Here is a 14919-nt window from a genome sequence, read left to right on the forward strand (position 1 = left end):
GTTGTGTTATTTTAAATACCTACTTCGAAGTTTGAATATTTTTGTTCGAATGTATTATACATTTTTTTCATATATTTATATTGAAATTTTTAAATATAATTTTTTTTCTGTTCAAGTTATGTCTTATATTTTACACTTATTAGTTATTACTATATTTTATGTATACTGCAAATTAATTACCATGTCCTGAAGTTCATAAGTAATCATGCATTACTCTTGTCAAACTAAAAATGTATATTAAGCAGAAAGTAGATGAATTGAATGCTGTAGTATTTTTTACCACAATAAATATTAAATATAACAAAATTTGACTACCTATCTTATAAATGTATTATTAACTGAGCACACAGTGGTGCGCCGTCCAAGATTCCAGCAATACCAGTATATCTTTCCATGCACAGCTTCAGCTATGTTTTCTAACCCTCGTATTATCTCTATTTTCTCTTAAAATGGACTTTTGAAATTTGAAACATAAGTTTAAGTAGTTTAGGAGGTTTTGAAAATTTGAGCCCTTAGCTTAAACCATTTCAAATGGAGAGACCTTCAAAGTTTAAAATTATGTTACTGACTGACCATCAATAACTAAGATATGTATTTCCCGCGTAGGGAAAAACGTGAAATTTGATAGGTAGGTACTGGATATGTCGTATAGTGTAAATAAAGGGAAAAATCTAAAAATTGCAATTTTCTCAAAATGTAGGTATGACACTGAGAGTAGGGGTAGTAACCCATGGCAACCCTTGAATAATATGAATAGGAAAAAAAAGGACGACAAGTGGGTAACGCTCTGCTGTACAATAGTTATTGACTAGGACACTAGGTAGGTATGTCAATGTATTATTGTAATAAATGGATTGTATTTGTATTCAATGATAAACCATTCCATACGAAAAACGATAGCGAGAAGAGACTTGTTACCCTAGCGGCTATCATACTTATATAATTAATCAAATTGAATAATTAAAACAGAGTTAATTTCAATATAATAATAACTCTTAGTTCTAAGTAGGCAAGTAGCACAACTTTCGTGTACATTTTTTTTTGTGAAAGATAGAACAATTTGTGGAAATCTTCTGTTAAATTTCTAATGTTAGCTATGAAATGAAAAACTTTTATACATTTTGTCAAAACTTGAACTTTGAATGCATATAAAATTAATCATGTCTATTGTCTATGTATCTTTAATATTTTTGAACTTGCGTTAAAGAAACTTATGATGAAAATTGCATTACATTTTTTTTATAATAGATTTTCCTAAATACCTATGTAATATACTTTGGTGAAATCAGAATTTGGGGCTCAGACTTAGTTTTTAAGTGCAGGCTTATGAAGTTAAGCGCTTTTTCACAATTCTCTTAAATAAGTAATTTGGTCTTTCTCGAAGACAGATGTGGTCAAATTCCAAATTCCCACTTGAAAAGCCCGGTTCGACACCCGGAACCACTACTTTTGTTTTTTTTATAATTTTGAGTTTTTATGGAAATTGCGAGTGGAGTCATTCGCTTGCTCGGGAAATTAAAAATAAAATATCCCTCAATCTGCTATGTAATATCACCTAAAATAAGTCACGGAGTTAAATTAAAAATAAAATATCCCTCAATCTGCTATGTAATATTACCTAAAATAAGTCACGGAGTTAAATTAAAAATGAATATTTGTTGCACAGAATCATTTACCGCTCGGATTAAAAAAAAGGAAAACGAAAAAAATTATAAAAATAACACAATTTATTAGGTTTATTGTTCCATTAAAATACCATAAAATTGAAAATTAAGTACATTCATCCTATTATAAGTTTTCGATTACATAGAAATGTCAATATCTACAAAAGTTTTCGTTACTACGTAAGAAATATTATCGATCAATTCGGTTTTCTATACTTCAGTGAAAACAATAAAACATTAAAATTAACATGAACAATGGCAGCTGAAAAACAAGTAGGTAAATTTATTTGACCTTAAAGAGTGGTCAGACCTAAACAACGTCATAGGTTTAATCACAAAATTGCAAAATGTCGGTATTTTACGAACTGAACAAAAATGTCTACGTGGACATGTATACTTTTGCATATTATATTTAAATTATAAATTTAATAAATTATTTTATTTTAGGCTTACAGTACCTTAAATGATGAAGGCTATGTGTTCACATGACTGTAAACCATAGTTTCCACTTTCAAGATCCAGTGACATGTGTGCACTCAAACACCACTGAGAGTACATGGAGACATTCCAAACAATCAATGTCAAATTATTGCCAGAAATAAAATAAAAAAAATTTGAAATTTTGAAAAAAAGAATAAAATAAAAAAAAATTGAAATGTTGAAAAAAAAGTAAAAAGATTTGAAATGTTGAAAAAAAAAATATTTTTTATTTTTGTAAATTTTGCGATTTTTGTCATTCTTTAACCAAACAATTATTTCAATGATAATACTAACATTTAATAAACAAATTTTCCTGTTAGATTTTGAGCATAGCGACCATTGGCCACGGGGTAGTTTGAGTGTTCCGATTTTTGAAATCATCATCTTTTCTGATACGAAAGTGAATCTAGTTGGGATGTAAAAATTTAAAATTCCAAAGTTTTCGAAAACGTTGGGAGAAACAAAAAATAAGTTTAAAAAAATGGTAATGTTTACGTAAGACTAATTTATGAAAACATCGATACTATTCTTTTTGTGTATCTAGATCAAAAACATACCTATTAATTATTATCCTGGACACTTAAAATGTTCATAATATATTTATAATAGACATTTTAGTAAAAAATGTTCTACGAATTTTTCTACCTTTAAGGCTTTAACACAAAACAATTTTGTGGAAGTCTGGAATACAATATTAATTTTTATAGGCGTTTGAATCATTGGCGTGCTTACAGTAGGGGCCGGGCGAGCACTGGTCCCTACGGCAGACTCAACATCTTGCCAGGAGAAATTTTTCTTTATTATGTACCTGTTTTCAATTTAGTTTTAAATATATTTTTATTGTTTTGACAATGCTTATACTTTTTAATCATTATTAAAATATATTCTTACCATCGTGAATTGTGTAACATAAAAAATGAATGTTTCATCATGTCTAAAAAAAATAGGTCTCACAATTAAAACAATTGTTGTGCCCCCACGGTCTGCACCGAAGTCGACCACGCATCCACGCCAATGGCTACGGTTTGAATATAAAATGTTTACGGTGCTTGATATTAAGCTGTAAATTAAGTTATCAATGAATTCCAAATAATCGATTTTTAATATTTTGTTGTTATTCAACAACTAAAATTTATAGACACTTGAAGCTTCAGCAAAATATTTATAAGATTTTCCATTCATGGTATTATGGTAATAGCTTCAAAATATTTTGCCTCTGCTTGAGCTATTTATAACCGTGAACTATTTTCAAATTTTATAAATTTGTTTTAAATTATTGTCGATAAAAACTTTTACACCTAGTAAAAAAGCCTGACAATTTAATGTAAATGCTTTCATAAGTTGCTTTAAACGCAGTTCAAAAGTATTAAAGATATATAGCCACATGGGCACGATTATTTTTGATATGCATTTAAAGTACAAATTTTGACGAAATTCATGTCAAATTCGCAATTTGGGTTGTATGTACGGTGGTGCTAGATTTATGTCGACTAAAGTGGCGCTCCAATGAATGCAATATTCTCGGTAAAAATTAAACCAACGTCCCATAATATTAACAGCAAAAAAAGTTATTTACTGTTAGGTACTTTAATAGCAATATGCCAATATCAATAAACACATTATCATGAAATATACTTGTCAGAGTTAAGCAAGACCTCTTCTGATCTCCGCTCAGAATCGTTTTTCATATTATACAAATAGGTATACGATGTCACGATGATGTACCTATTGATATTGTAGCATTGAATTCAAATTTATATCTAAGACATTGAAACACTCGTCACCTACTGTACAGCAGCCTATATACAAGAATACTATTGGATCACTTTAAACTTTAAAGTTTAAAACACTGATCATAGAAAAAAAGACTAAAGTACCTAGTAGGCAACGCACTGACCGTCTTGCAGGCGTCTTGAAATCTTGTTCAGTGCTCATAGCTCACCGCGGTATTGGGACGTTCCCCCCCCCGACAATTTTGGAGGTACTGGACGTTTCCCCCCAGACAGAGATATTTTCCACCTGAATCAATTCATATATGGTTTTATTCATGAATCGGATGAATATAATAGGTTGGAAAATAGGTTATTTGGTTTCACCCTAAATATACAACCATCATCATAATATCTATGAACTATCATCATTCACGTTTTTATTGAAGCTCTACAGATGAGTTACTCAAGTGCATCAATAGACATTTTAAATTATGGAGTAGGAGCTTTTCGTAATAATTTAAATAAAGAAGACAGGTTAAAAAATTATGTAAAAATGTTTCAAATGATATTTACAATTTTTTAATTTCGGTGAGCTATATTACCAGAATAAAAAGTATAAGTTAGGTACTTTTTGTTTTACTTGTATTATTAAATTATATCATATTTATAATTTGTACTTGCATCGTGTTTAATATTTTTAATATTTATATTAGTGAATTTATTGAAATTGTTGAAATCATTTTGTTGTCCGTGAGGATTTTGTCCATGGGGATTTTGTCTGTTCGGGGGGGGGGGGGGGGTAACGTCCGCTGTATCGGGGGCGAAAAGGCACGAGGGGAAACGTCCTAGATTCTAGCACACCCACAGATATATATATAGTATATATTATAGTATATTATACCCGTGAGCACACCATATTTTAAATGACGTGTAATACTGTAATGTGTTTATAGTGTTATCACTTATCATCCACAGGTTATTAGACTCCCCACAGAATATTCTGTGGACTTGCCGTCGTCCAATCGCGAATGTGATTTCAAGAGTCCGTTACAGTCGTCGGCTGCGGTCGTGTTCGCGCGCGTTTAGTATCAGTTTGCTTTTATCTTTTTGCCGCGCATTGGCATTAATGCGTTGCTGTTCGCCGCCGTTCATTACCTGGTGACTACTACTGAGTACTGGCTAGTACCTTGCACGCACTCCAACGACAGTCACTCGCAGTTCGCCATCCCGCCAAAATCGTTTTGTGTTTCCATTTCAATTGTTTACCGAATACTGACCCAGAGCTGTCCGCTGCCCTTTGTCAGGTCTCCGCTTTGCCGTTTTCGTCACAGATTTCGCCGATCGCCAGTATTTCAGTATCCACGTCTCATAGTGCGTGACGAATAACGATGATGATGAACTGTGTTTCATGAGAACTCAAAACAGGTAAATTTAAAAACTAGTAGCTCGGTTAACATGTTTCTGCGGGGGTTGTCGAATGTGTGTCCCTGACTTTTTTGTAGGGACGGAGGCCCAATATTTTTCAAAACAAAATGAAATATTTAAATACGTATTTGTAAAAAAAAAAATACTTATATTAGTATAATTGTACTTATATATTATTAGCTATAATGAACATCTTTATTTATTACTATAAAATATATCAGAATACCTCGGTAAGGTATACAATTAACAATTAGTGTTTGTATTAAAAAAATATTGTTGAATTCAGTAGTCGTTGATTCGTAAAAATTGGATTCAAGAATTTTTTTATGCAAGACTAAAACAAAAAAATTTTAATCACAACAACTAGGTACTACATTTAATTGCCTGTTCTAAGTTTGAATAAATTAGTTAAATTTATTTTACTTATAGTATAAACATTATGCAATTTTCTTGTTTAAATTTATTTTTGGATGTCAGAAATACTTTGTAGTATTAGCGTACTTATCACGCAAGTAATATTTTTATATGGGTGATTTTTACCTCTGTCTTGTGTGAGGGCTCACATTTGTACTATTACCCTATAGGTTTTATAGTGGGAAAGGGGTATGCACTTCTGGCCATCCTTTAAATCTGCCCTGGTGTGTTCTAGAAGTCTAATCGGTTACTAATTTCAGAGTAGTACCACCGCCATTGGCGTGACGTCAACGAGAAACTGAAGATTAACTGTCTGACAGTACTGACTGCAGTAGTTAAACCACTGTGATCATGTATGTACAAGTAAGAATGATGGACTCTGGCGTGTCGGTCACAATACCCACATCCAGGACAACAGTGCTCAAAGAGTTTAAGAAACTCGTCGAGGAAAAATTCAACATCAAGCCGGAAAACCAGAGATTATTTTTTGCTGGCAAACAAGTAAGAACAACTGACTTAGTTGTGTGTACTGCTTCTGGTTCAGGTTCTTGATGCATCTACAAATAGTTTAATGCCATGGTTGAATGCATGTCATTAATATGGTTTTTCTTTTTGGCATTGGCGTGTGCATAATAATATGTATTAACAATAACTTGTAATCACTTTTTTATATTTTTATTTCATGCAGACTATCTTTCTTGAATCCATTGTTTCTCTAATATGGAAAATTATCCATTTAATGTGACACACAGTGTATGAGTTATTGAGACAATAATTATTAAAATGTATAACTTAAAATTTCTATGAACATTTTGAAATAAACATGACTAGTTTTGATGAAGCTTTTTAAATAAAATTTTTGCTGAAGCTTAGATTTATGGATGATAGAGATAGGTGTATAAATAATGCAATTTTGATTATATTTAATTTATATTCCACTCTAGGTAGGTACTTTTAAATTATCAATAATGTTATGCATATAATTATGTCATTACTGACATATTATCAATTCAATTAATAGTAATTTACAATTTTATCAATAAATTGCTTATACAAGAAATTGTTTGTATAGAACTTATTTACTCATGCAATTTAAGTTAGGTGTATTATGTTTTTTAAATACTTTTTTTGTTTTTACATTTATGATGCACTTCCCTAAGTGCTCATAGAATTATTTTTGTTTAGCCAATAAGTTCATGTTGGTATGTACAATTTTCTTTATGCACACTAATAAATTTCAGTATATATACCTTTAACAATTTAAAATATTATAGAGTATGTTTGCATAGCAGGTGATCTCTTGATGAACTATTTTTAGTTTATGTCATTATTGATGATCTAATACTGTTCAATATTAATTCTATTTAAATAAAATTATCATCCAAATTGTTTATGTTAAAATTGTATGTAGATTGCATAAGATGTTAATGCAATCTGTATTAGTTTCGTTACACAATTTATGAATTACCCTGTATATGCTTGGTTATCTAGTTGAACGAAGGCCAAACTCTTCTATTAACAAAGATTATTATAATTTTCTCTTATCGCATCAAGTATGGGTTTTATTTAACTTTCTTAGTTACTAGCTAACTGTACATTCACGGGTATATAATAAATATTCATACAAATAAAATATGTACACACAACTTATCTCTTATAATTATTTTGTGATCCTGAAACAGCAGCCATTAGAATCAATTCTATCATAATTTTGTCAATATTCATTTACCGTACTTTATTACTATTATCTTTTCAAAGCACATTGAAAACATACAAACAACAACTTGAAAATATTTTTGAATTTTAATTCTATGTTTTACATTTTCTATGACAGTATTAATCTGCAAAACATCCCTCTTGTATGTGTCACTGGTTGGTACATTATTATAATACATCACTGATATTCAAATACATAGGTTCCTAATGCATTGGTACCTACTTAAATGAATGGTTTTCTTTGAAAGTTTATAGTTGACTTGTACTTTGTACATGCGGCGTACCTATAGGTTTATACAATATGTATTTAAATATTATAAAATACAGCCTATTTCATTTTTTTTTTTTTGAAATATGCTTGTATGGATGTATTTTAATACAGCATAATGTATATGTGTTGAGTTAAATTAACTTAATTTGTATTAGTTCTCAACAATTATTGTGATGTTTATGTTTCAGCTAGAAGACCAATATAGGCTATTTGATTATAGCATAAATGTGAATGATGTTATTCAACTAATGGTTAGAGCAGCTGTTGCTGAAATAAGTTCTCCAAAAAAATCAAAAGTAACAACAAATTCAAAAAGTTCAAAAAAAGAAACACCTACTGCAAGTTGTTCTTCTACCACCAGTTCAACATTGAGTGAAGTAAATATTTTAGATACCTGAACTTAACGAAACTATTATATTGTTTTTTTTTCTAGGAGAATTCTGAGGAGAGCAAATATTTTAAGGTCGGCGATTATGTTGATATAAAAGATTATACCTACGGTTCGTGGTTCATTAGTAAATTAATCAAGATAAAAAAAGACAGCTGTGTAGTGAATAAACCAAGTGATCCTAAAAGCCCAGTGGAAAACGATGGGCTAGTTTATGTTGCAGAGATCTTAGGGTAAATGCTTAATATTTATTTTTACACTCTTCTCTATTCTATGACAATTAATAAATGTATTTTAGATGTCCCGAAGAACTTCCCATTGAAGTTCAATTGCAAGAAATACGGCCTCATGCATCTGATATTTTGCCTTTTGAAAAATTAAAAACAAACGATAGAGTTCTCATGAATTACAATGTTGATTACCCTCAAGAACGTGGTTATTGGTATGATGTACTGGTAAAAGAGATAAAAACTAATAGAAGAGGTCGTGACGTTATTGGAGATGTATCTGTTGGGTTAGATAATGCAGTGTTAAAGAATTGTCATTTAGTGTTTCTCGATGACATCTATAAAGTAAAACCCTATCAGTTACTTTCTGAGCGGACACATGAAGATGATAAAATTATACAAACTGAACCTGCTGTCATGAGTAATAACAAATAAAATATAAATTTAAAAAAAAAAAAATATTAAATTTATATTTTTCTCTTGAAAAGGAGCGGCTGCTTTGTATTGCATAAAATGCAAAGACAACTCTAACAAATCATGTAAGGAATGTGGGTGTCGTGTTTGTGGTGGCAAAGACAATGAAGACAAACAGTTAATGTGTGATGAATGTAACCATCCTTATCATATGGAATGCCTTAAGCCACCCTTAAAAGAGATGCCACGTGATGATTGGTTAGCCCATTTTTCAATTTTTATTACACTTATGTTTTAAGATATTGAGTGTTTTGATGTAGTATTATAATTTTTAAGGTATTGTCCTTCATGTAAAAATGATGAAAACGAAATCGTCAAAGCTGGAGAAAAATTAAAAGCTTCAAAGAAAAAGACGCCAGAATCTATGTCAACATCAAAAAGAGACTGGGGTAAGGGTATGGCATGTGTTGGAAGAACAAAAAAGTGTAATATTGTGCCATCAAACCATTTTGGTCCCATTCCCGGTGTTGAGGTTGGGACCACATGGTTATTTCGTGTACAAGTAAGTAGTTAAAATCTTTAAAGCTTTTCAAATAATTTGATAAATGTTTTATTATTAGGTATCTGAAGCTGGCATTCACCGACCTCCTGTTGGAGGAATACATGGTAGAGACAACCAGGGTGCATTTAGCATTGTGTTAAGTGGTGGTTATGAAGATGACGTTGACAATGGTGATGAGTTCTTGTATACCGGTTCTGGTGGACGTGATTTGTCAGGAAACAAACGTACTGCTCTGCAGAGTTGTGACCAAGAATTGACACGCTATAATAGGTATACTATAGAATTCTTTATATACACAATGTAATATAATGTACATTTTCATGTTATTAATTTTCAAATTTATATTTCAGAGCTTTGGCACTCAATTGTAATGCTAAACTTGATAGTGAAAAGGGAGCTACAGCTGTGGATTGGAAAAAAGGCAAACCAGTTAGAGTCGTACGAAACTATAAACTTTCTAAACATTCCAAATATGCACCAGAGTTGGGAAATCGGTAGGGCTAAAAGATAAATTTTTTTTTATGTGTACTACCAATTTACAAAGTATAAAAATATGATTGGACTGTACAATATTTACTTGTCAAAAATTGACAAGCAGCAATTTTTTAAAATTAATATAATTTATTAAAGGCGCTGTCAAACAGAGAGTAAGCTGCTGTGTCAAACAAGTTTGCTGATCGCGGTTGTATTATTTTACAGAGACCGCCTGGACAGCCTGTTTTCTGTTTGAATGTACCTTAATTTAAAAATTAAATTAAATTGTAATTTTAATAATAGTTTACAAAAATAACAAATGTTTTTGGTTGGGTTATAACAACTAAGAGTTACAACCTAGAAACACATTTCAATATGTTTGATTTATTATTTAAAAGTTAAAAAATATTTATTATTTTAGTACTTATTTTGCTCCCTAAATATCCTATTAAACTGTTTTTAGTTAAATTTATTAAATTATTCAGTTAAAAATTTAAAGAGTATTAATTTAATAAAGATAACAATTGTTAAAATTACTTGTTTTACAGCTATGATGGTCTGTATAAGGTAACAAAATATTATCCTGAAACTGGAATATCAGGATTCACAGTATGGCGTTTTGTGCTAAGACGTGATGATCCCACGCCAGCTCCATGGACAGCACAAGGCAAAAAGCGTATAGCACAATTAGGTCTTAAAATAATTGTGAGTTAAATGTTATTACAAACAATATTGTAAATTGTGTTAATAATGTTGTGTGATTTTTAGTATCCCGAAAACTATATACATACTGTCACTACCAACGAAACAAAATCAAAATTACCTGGATCTAAAAGAAAAAGGACATTACAGGATGCTGACAATGAACAGTGTAAGAATAATGATCCATTGAGTAATTCTTTGGAAAAAGAAATCACTGATAGCACTGAAAAGAAATTAAAAATTAGCTATGAACTTGAAAAAGAAGCAGAAAAACTCATTACAGCTGACACTGCCAATCAAAAATATTGGGCAGACTGTAAAGAGTTTTTAGAAAAAGGAAAAAAAGTACGTACTGTGTAGTACTCTTTTGAAGTTTTTTTGAACATACTAACAATTTTTTTTCTTTTTTGGGTCAATTATTTAGGCATTTTTGGATAGAGTTGAAGAAATGTTTTCTTGTATATGTTGTCAAGAAATTGTATTTGAACCAATTACAACCGAATGTTCTCACAACATTTGTAAAGTAAGTAAAAATAAGTTATCTTTAAGATGTATGTATGTTTTTTTAATTGTTAATTATTAAAAATACTAACTATGTTTTTCAGGGTTGTCTTAGAAGATCATTCAATGCTGATGTGTTCCAATGTCCGTCATGTAGAGCAGAATTGGGGAAGAGCTATCCCATGAATGTAAATGTGAAATTAGCTAAAACTCTGTTGTATTTGTTCCCAGGATATAACTCAGATCGTTAAAAATTAGTTTTTAAAGACTCTGTGCCCATGTAAATAATAATTTATCACAGTACAAAACATCTCGCTCCTTCAGAACAGGCTGTTTATAAGACCTATTCGGTGCGTTTTTATACATATTAATTTATTTTAATTAGATATTAACTTAACAATACACCTAAGTGTTATTTTTTTATTAATAAGACACATTCATTCGTATTTTGTATGTTTAGTTTTATTAAAATAACTTATTGACAGTTATTTTATCAATTTTTTATTTATATTTTATCAACATATATGGTTGATTCTAAGACTATTAAATATTAATTTTTCTTAATCTATTGCCAATGTAAAAAGTTAGTGTATTAAATAAATTTAATAAAATTTGCTATTTTTTGTTTGTCTTTCACTTAATATTACCTATTTAGAATATTTGTGATTTTTTTTTTTGGAATGCGTTAAAAACTTAAAAAGAATATTTTTAAAAATTCACTTTGTATACTGAGTCATTAAGATTACATAACACATTTTAAAAGCATTTTTTTCATTTATAGAATAAAAAAATAAGTAGCAATTAGCTATATTCAATAATTGTATAATTTTGTTGTGGGACATTGTTGGATTTGATAGGCCTCCTCATATATTTTCTTAGTTATTGCATGTAGACAACAATCTTGACTAGTACTTGTTTTAGCTCAAAATGGTAAACTTTTTCTCTTTGTGCTTTTAATTGTCAAATTATGCAATTACTTTATTATTAACAATTATGCAATAGTTTATTCTGTATCCTTCAGAAATGTACTGATGGAAGGAATAAAGACTATTTTAATATTCGCTGTTTAGATGTTGTCATGTTGAAATATTTTAAATCTAAGTTTTCAGATTTTTATACTCTTACCATTAATATAAATGTAAGATGGGTCACAGAAAAATGTGTGACTGAGATATTTTGTTTGAGGCAGTACCTAAATTGGGAGAGAATTAGAAAGGATATACAAGTGTAACAAATATGAGCATACCTGAATATTTAAATATCTTATTGAGTTGAATATAGAAGGGGTACGAGATACGCATAAATATTTTATAAAAAGAAGAGAGACTGTGGCCCCCCTAAATTCAAGTACCTACAGGTTTGAAGACAACATAGAATAACTTGGGAATATTCAGTTTTTCTGTTGAAATTCTACAAGATTATTTTTAGTCGTTAATTTATACATTAGTATTACATTAAATTTGTAAAAATACAATTTTATAATGTAATCGCGGAGACAAATAAATTGCTGTTTACCAAAGATTCGTTTAAAAAAAATTGCTAATGGATTTGAAAAAGTGAATAAGAGAAAATTAAATTGTAGAGTTTAGTGTTATTTTTGTATTATATATTTAGTAAATTATTAAATTGGTCTTGACTCTTGCCTGCACGGCCGTTCTCTCAACGTTAATTAGTGCATAATTAGTGTACCCACCAATAGAGCGATGGTGGTTGGTATCTCTACCACCTTGCCAGCACTGCAAGAAATTATGAAATTTGTTATTCTATCCATAAATTAAAAAACAATATGTCATTAGAATTTCAAATAGGTTATAGGTACCTATTAAATGTTTCTATTTAAAATTTTAAACGAGTTGTAAACACTTGCGTATAGGTATGTTACCTACCTAACCTAGCACCGCTTACCCTAAGCGTTTATATTTTCCGATGGGTGAGAAATATTGAGTTATTAGGCAGGTATTAGGTACCTACCTACATTTATCGTTGTCGTTCCAGGTCTGTTCGAGTATAAATTATTAGATAAAGTTGTGCTATTAATTTTACAACATTAGACACGGCGTCGTTTATTAGCGAGTTGCATTGCAACGTCCTAAAATATTAATGTAACAGATTATTATATTATAACGTTTATGAAATAAAACTTAGGTATAGGTTTTTAAATGGAATAACAAAAGGTATTTATTATATCATTTCAAGTTAAAAAATTAAAACTAAAATAGATTTTCAGATTTTTAATCATTAGATCGGTAATTACCAATCCTACATCCCTACCATTGTATTGGTATTCTAGTATTCTACAGATTCCTACATATTAAGTTAAAATAAAGCACACGCAAATGGAAAACAATCTATGTACCTACTTGTAAGTTGTAGGTAGGTTTTGTAGATAATTTATAAAATTTAATTTTAAAAAGAGATATTAGATAGGTATTGAAAATAATTTGTCATTTAATTATTAATTTTTCATGATTAGTTGTCTACAGAAGATGAGGAATTCTTTGGAACTGTCGTTATATTATTAACTAGTTGTATGCTCGAAGTCGTAAATTGAGTGCATATCAAACATAAGCCAAATTGATAACCTAACACCTGCAAAATAAATAATTTTTAATTTAATGAGTATCGGAATATTACTTGCTCTGAAATAAAATAAAACTTTCATTGATATTTACCATGAAGAGTAGTTCTTTATTTACATCATAGAACCCCCACGCCGTAATTCTTACGTGGCGATGAAGTAATTGGTCTAAGAAATCGATTGCCTAAATTATTTACTAGGTTAGATTTCATTAACTGTTGCAATAAACTAATAATGTTCAAACCAATATAACAACTAACAAGGGCGCTCGCAGAAATATCATTCGGGGGGAGGGGGGAGGAGAGTTGAAAATCTCTGATAGCAGGGATAACAGTACGGGTACCTATACTATTTTTTTGATCTTACAATTGAGTTACAAGTGATGAAACCATTCATAAAATATAAAAACTAAAAATAGAGGGGTTCCATGTCCTCCCCGGCACCCATCTGCGGGCGCCATGACAACTTAAATTTCCTACCATTTTTCTTGTATTTTCTGTGTACGAGTTTATATCATTTTCGAACATTATTTCTGCCGTCAAGTGAACCTAAAATAAAAATAGTATGAATTACAATTAGTAATTTATGGTAAAATAAAACATTGCTATTTGTAATGCATTCAAATATTCAATAATGAATTAATATATTTTTACGATAACGACCTACCAACGGCATTTAAGACTTTAAGACACTTTCGTCGACAACATCTATCTATATGTTTTCTCCTTCTTATAAACGCGTAGGTACGTACCACATATAATACATTTCAAATTTGAGTTCAACAGTACTAATTTTGTGTTGTTACTTTGTTAGCTTTAATATTAGAGTGTGTTGACCTATTATCAAATTTAAATGAAAGAGTTTAAAGTTAGAAGAGCAGCTGGTAGGTTTTTATTGGTATTTTAATTTTGAAGTAAGATAGAAAATTGTGAAATCTTACAACACTGAAAAGCTCACAACTCGCTTATAAATAAAATATCAATGAAACCTTCTGGATACCTATTCTAGACAATATTCTTAATTTAAAACTTGATGATTGGTCCATACACTAATAAGTAATGAGTAGGTAATTAACAATACAACACAATGTAGGCAAGGCCGTAACTGGAAAAAAATTTCGGGGGGGAGGGGTCTAACATTTTTTCTAGGTATAGTTTTAGTATAGTTAAACAATATTCACCGCTAAAATGTTTCTACTTTTAAAAATTTCAGGGGGGGTCCGGACCCCTGGACCCCCCACCAGTTACGGCCTTGAATGTAGGCGTGGTAACCCTACTTTCTAGGCAACCCGCGCATCGTACAATGATCGCGTGGACAATGGATTGGCCGATCATATTTAAAAAACTTCGCAGCTCTATTTATTAATAATCATGCGAAGGCTCTTGCTCACC

The 14919-nt window shown here is 30.3% G+C and overlaps 1 protein-coding gene across 2 annotated transcripts; it reads left to right on the plus strand.

Moving 5' to 3' along the window:
• Positions 1-4968: 4968 nt before the first annotated feature.
• Positions 4969-11438, plus strand: LOC111026527 (E3 ubiquitin-protein ligase UHRF1-like). Of its 2 annotated transcripts, none has more exons than XM_022304626.1 (13): positions 4969-5281; positions 5956-6196; positions 7871-8059; positions 8116-8303; positions 8369-8718; positions 8786-8969; positions 9048-9273; positions 9332-9543; positions 9624-9767; positions 10296-10452; positions 10516-10794; positions 10874-10972; positions 11055-11438. In XM_022304626.1, the coding sequence occupies exons 2-13, from the start codon at positions 6047-6049 to the stop codon at positions 11199-11201; spliced, it is 2325 nt and encodes a 774-aa protein (XP_022160318.1). In that variant the 5' UTR covers positions 4969-5281; positions 5956-6046; the 3' UTR covers positions 11202-11438. The 2 variants fall into 2 exon arrangements, with proteins under 2 accessions (XP_022160318.1, XP_022160319.1); XM_022304627.1 differs by having other exon boundaries at positions 5961-6196.
• Positions 11439-14919: the final 3481 nt, after the last annotated feature.

Source organism: Myzus persicae, unplaced genomic scaffold (assembly GCF_001856785.1).
Source record: "Myzus persicae strain clone G006 unplaced genomic scaffold, MPER_G0061.0, whole genome shotgun sequence".
Taxonomy (NCBI): domain Eukaryota; kingdom Metazoa; phylum Arthropoda; class Insecta; order Hemiptera; family Aphididae; genus Myzus; species Myzus persicae.

Excerpts from the sequence above, each read along its gene's own strand:
- LOC111026527 (XM_022304626.1), top strand. The coding sequence starts at position 6,047 with ATGTATGTACAAGTAAGAATGATGGACTCTGGCGTGTCGGTCACAATA. Across the intron at positions 8,060-8,115 it reads CCAGTTCAACATTGAGTGAA|GAGAATTCTGAGGAGAGCAA; the intron begins GTAAATATTTTA and ends TTTTTTTTCTAG. Across the intron at positions 10,973-11,054 it reads GTTCTCACAACATTTGTAAA|GGTTGTCTTAGAAGATCATT; the intron begins GTAAGTAAAAAT and ends TATGTTTTTCAG.